The sequence below is a fragment of the Myotis brandtii genome, unplaced genomic scaffold (assembly GCF_000412655.1).
Source record: "Myotis brandtii unplaced genomic scaffold, ASM41265v1 scaffold8824, whole genome shotgun sequence".
Lineage (NCBI taxonomy): Eukaryota > Metazoa > Chordata > Mammalia > Chiroptera > Vespertilionidae > Myotis > Myotis brandtii.
The window spans coordinates 2,988-8,151 of NW_005371610.1; the positions used below are offsets into that span (position 1 = coordinate 2,988).

The following is a 5,164-nucleotide window of genomic DNA, read 5'->3' on the forward strand; positions in this document are numbered from 1 at the left end:
GCCAGAGCCTCTGCTGTGGGGCCAAGACAGGCTCCCCCTCTGCCCAGGTCTTTGAGCAACGGGGCAGGACCTTGCCCACTGAGGAGGGACAGGGAGCAGGAGGAGCAGGAGGAGATGGATCAGGGCTGACCCCACAGTGATCTCTGTCAGCCCGGCGGCTGGAGCCACAGAGTTCATGGGCCACCCCCACCCCCTCCAGTGAAGGGGTGTTGTCTAAAGGGCTGCGGTGACTTAGTCCTAAAGGAGGCCTTTTGGGTCCCACTGCAGGACGGGTCCCCACTCCTCACCCTGCAGGGAGGGGCCAGGAGGACGGTCCGGGTTCAATGGGAACCCCAGAGTGGACCACACTCACCCAGGGCCTCCCCGGGCCTGGCTGCCCATAACGTGGGAGAGTCAGCAGTGGCCTCGATGGACAGACAGACGGACACGCTGTGCAAGTGAGGTCGGCGAGGGAAGGGGCAGAGGCAGATGTCCCCGCTGTGCTGAGACGGGCACCAGCCCGAGAGGACACCGCCTGCACACATCCCAGGTCACAGGGCGACAAGGGGCCCCGGAGAGGCCGTGGGGACCCTCTGCTGTGGCCACGGGGTGACAGGGTCAGGGTCTCAGGGCCTCACGTCAGCCCTGGTGGGAAAGGGATGGATGATCCGTGTGAAGAACTGACCCTTTCTTTGTGTCTTACCTGTGGCTTTGGCGTCAGAGGGGCCCGGTGACTGTGAGCCCAGAAAGTCAACTTTCCATCAAAAGTTCCAGTGTGGCATCAATTACACTCAATAAAGCTGTTTCACACACACAAAAAAAGACGGACCAGCGTGGCACCGTGGTTGAGGGTCGACCTAGGAACCAGGAGGTCAGGGTTTGATACTCGTCAAGGGCACAGGCCCGGGTTCCAAGCTAGAACCCCAATACGAGGTGTGCAGGAGGCAGCTGATCCATGATTCTCTCTCACCATTGATGTTTCTTTCTTTCTCCCACTGCCTTCTTCTCTGAAATCAATAAAAATATTTATTAAATAAACAAAAATCAAAGAAACAAAATAAATCCTTGAGTGGCAGGTGGCCTTCGGAGAGTCTCTAGAAGCAGCAGCTGAAGCAGGTGACAACCTGACCAGGAGGTGACATGAAGCTGATGTGGCTGAGAGTGACAAGGAGGCGGGGCCAGAGTAGAGTGAGCTGAGGAGGGCCTCCCCTCATTCTCTCATTCTCTCTCTCTTTCTCTCTCTCACCATTGATGTTTCTTTCTTTCTCCCACTGCCTTCTTCTCTGAAATCAATAAAAATATTTATTAAATAAACAAAAATCAAAGAAACAAAATAAATCCTTGAGTGGCAGGTGGCCTTCGGAGAGTCTCTAGAAGCAGCAGCTGAAGCAGGTGACAACCTGACCAGGAGGTGACATGAAGCTGATGTGGCTGAGAGTGACAAGGAGGCGGGGCCAGAGTAGAGTGAGCTGAGGAGGGCCTCCCCTCATTCTCTCATTCTCTCTCTCTTTCTCTCTCTCGTAACTTTCCATTTAATTCTTCTGTTTGTCTCTACCTTATGCTCTTTGCTGTTGCTTGTCATTAACTCTTCCTTTCATTTTCCCTCTTTTCTTCTTCATAGTGTGAATGTCTATGTGTTTGGTTCTATGGGATTTAATCCCTCGTGTGTAGCTTCATGGATCCACAACAGCATGAAGACAGAACAACCTTCTCTCCCCACTAGGGCCTCCCACATTTTACTTTTATAAAAACACCCACCTCTCCCTTCAGGGTGCCTGTCCCAGCCCTCAGCTCATGGCTCCACTAGTTGCTTCTTCATGTCTAAAGATCTTCATTTCAGAAATGGCCTCTAGGATTAGAGATAGAATCCCGTACATGTAGCCTCTGAGACGGGCATTTTCACCTCCTCTAACCCCTGTAGGTTCCTCCCAACTGTCTTTGCATTGAGTTCCTTCCTGTTCACGGCCGAGTCGTATTCCATGGTCCTGGTGGACCAGAGTCTGTGGACCCTCCACCCAGCAAGGGCATCGCATGTTCTCTTGGCACATCATGCCCTCGGGTGCCGGGAACATCATCCTGTCCTTTCTCTGTGAACATATGTTGTCGCTTCTCTGAAATCAATGCCCACGTGGTCCTTGGGGTTGTGTGGCAGTGACACGTGTAGCACTTTCAGCAGCTGCCCACTCTTTCCCGACTGTCGGCACCATTTCCCACGGGCAGCAGCCACGGGTGAGTGACCCCGGTTCTCCCATCCTCGCCTGCAGTGGGGGTCACCCCTTCTTTCACTTTAGCCAATCTGAGACGCGGGAACTGATATCTCACGGGATTTTAATTGCCATTTCCCTAATGGCCAAGGATGAGCATCTTTCTCTGTGCTTGTTGCCACCAATATATCTTCTTCACTACATGGTTCTTCTTGACACCTCCCCATGTTCTACATAGATCGTACTAGTGTCCTTGGTTCTTCCTGTTTAGATCTGAGATTTCTTTTTATATTCTGTACTCGAGGTATCCATGGGATAATTAGTTTGCAAATATTTTCTCCTTGTTGCTTGTTTTCTTATCCTCTTTCAAGTTTTTTTAAAAAACAAAATATTCATTTTCTGAGGTTCAATGCTATTGATCTTTAATGGAATCATCCATCTCATACTAGGAAAGCTGTGTTATTGTTTTTTATCCTCAGTAGATCCCAAAATTTCTTCTATTATTTCTAATATGAAAAAGGTGACGTGAGAAGCCCCGACCAACCTCATGGGTCTGAGTATGGAGTCCGCCTCCCACGCAGGAGCAGGACCACTGGCCACTGTCTCCATGAGCAGGCCCCGCCCACATGGGTGATCTGATCCCCAGTGTAGGCCCCAGGGTTCTCCCCAAGCCCAGGGAGGAGGTCAGGGGTCAGCGTGGGGTGTGTGTGCAGGGGCTGGGTCAGGGGTCAGCACTGTCTCCCTCAGCACCACGGAGAGCTCTGGGACCTGGTACAGGCTGGAGGGAGGCTCCTATTTGAACTCCCATCAGCCCAGCTGTGCCCTGAGCAGCTGGAGCCAGTCCAGGAGGCCCGCAGGGAGGAGGAGATTTGCATGAGGAGCCCCTTGCAGAGCATAAGAGCCGCCCAGAGGCCACCTGCCCAGCTGCGGGCTCAGAGTCTGAACCTGGGGTGTCTCCGCCATGGCCTGGACCCCTCTCCTGCTCCCCCTGCTCACTCTCTGCACAGGTGCTGCCCCCAGGACCTGAGCTAGACCTGCTCCAACCCTGAGCTCGTTCCAGGCTCAGACTCAGGGTGGAATCTACAGGTAATGGGTCCTTATCCTCAAACCCCCTCTCCTCTCTTCCAGGCTCTGTGGCCTCCCAGGAGCTGACCCAGTCGGGCCCTTTGTCAGTGGCCCCGGGAGGGACGGCCAGCATCACCTGCACTGGAGATTTCCTGGATAAAAGATATACTTCCTGGCACCAGCAGAAGCCCGGCCAGGCCCCTGTGCAGGTCATTTACAAGGATAGTGAGCGGCCCTCAGGGATCCCTGACCGGTTCTCAGGCTCCAGCTCCGGGAAGACTGTAACCCTGACGATCAGTGGGGCCCGGGCCGAGGACGAGGCGGACTATTACTGTCAGTCTAGTACCAGTGATGACAATCTCACAGTGACACAGGCAGATGGGGAAGTGGGACAGAAACCCTGTCCCCGTCTGTGTCACACGCTCCTCCAGCCCCAGGAGGACTGTAGGCAAAGCCATGAGCAGGCCTGGCCCAGGTCCCAGATCTCAGCTCCCCAGGCTGCCCCTCCTCCCGCCTCAGGCCGCTCTGCAGCGGGTGGAACAGAGCGGGTTCACTTGGACAGGACAGGACAGGGCTGCCCTGATGGTGTCTGGGCCTGGGTGGGGGTTGGAGACAGAGGGCCTGGGTGGAGGACACACAGCGGGAGACACACAGACAGTGGTAACGACCCTGCTTATCCCCCCCGGTAACGGGGCCTCTCATTGGTCCCATGTCCCAGTGTCTCCCCAGGTCTCCCAGCCAATCTGAGCTCATGAAGCCCCAGGACCTGGCAGCCTGGGTGCTGAACAACCAAACCCGAGCTGTGGGCACTGAGGAGTCCACCCTGGTCCCTGCTCAGGGCTGACCCACCTCACAGCCCCGCTGGGACCTGGCAGCTCACAGCTGTGCCCTCCCCGGGAAGGGGCTGCCTCCCCCAAGGCCATGCCCCTCTCAGAGTGAGGCTCAGGCCAGCACCCGCCTGAGGCCAGGGTCCCGAGTCCCCCTCAGCTCAGGACGCCCTCCCCGCTGATCCTCGGTTGTCACCACATGCAGGTCACCTGGTCTGGCCTCTCACGTTTCCTCCCAGAGGGCTCACCCCAAAGCCCCGCTGCAGGCGAGTCTCCCTCTCCCAGGTCGCCAGGGGGACGGCAATTATCCCTGAGATCTCAGCACCACCTGTGAGAGCCGCTCCCACAGCCAGAAAGAGCCACCCAGGAGCCCAGAGACCAGGGGCAGAGCTCACACCCACAGTCAGAGCCGTGCGTCCTCAGTCAGAGGACAGGCTCCTCATCAGGCGCCGGGCTGACCAGAGAGAGGAGCGTCCTCCGTGCTGGGCCATGAGCACAAGGCTGCACGCTGCTCGCGCCACCGAGGAAGTGCCAGCCCAGGGGGCTAAGGATCACACTGTTTCTGTTGCCTGGCGGGTGTGACTGGGTGGTTGAGCATCGACCCATGAACCCAGAGGTCTCTGGTTCTATTCCCGGTCAGGGCACATGACGGAGGCAGCCGATGGATGATGTTTCTCTCAATCAATGTTTCTATTTCTCTATCCCTCTCCCTTCTCTCTCTCACTCTCTCTAAAAATAAATAAATAAATAATTCAATGAAAACATTTTTAAAAAAAACTGTATCCATTTTCCATTAACTTCACTGAATCTAGAATAATTTAAAACAGCAAACAGATATATTTATATATAAATACAAATATTGCTCACTAAACAAGGAAATGTTCACTAAGTCTGGTGTCACACCAAACTTTTCTGATTGGAAGCAGGAAAACATGAGCCATAATAAGAAAAAAAAATCAGCCGAAACCGGTTTGGCTCAGTGGATAGAGCGTCGGCCTGCGGACTGAAAGGTCCCGGGTTCGATTCCGGTCAAGGTCATGTACCTGGGTTGCGGGCACATCCCCAGTGGGAGATGTGCAGGAGGCAGCT

At 54.8% G+C, this 5,164-nt stretch overlaps 1 gene segment (V, D, J or C); it reads left to right on the forward strand.

Moving 5' to 3' along the window:
• Nucleotides 1-3,078: 3,078 nt before the first annotated feature.
• On the forward strand, nt 3,079-4,092 carry LOC102241836. The segment is given in 3 exon segments: nt 3,079-3,190; nt 3,312-3,723; nt 3,978-4,092. Coding segments are annotated over 3 exon segments (573 nt in total).
• Nucleotides 4,093-5,164: the final 1,072 nt, after the last annotated feature.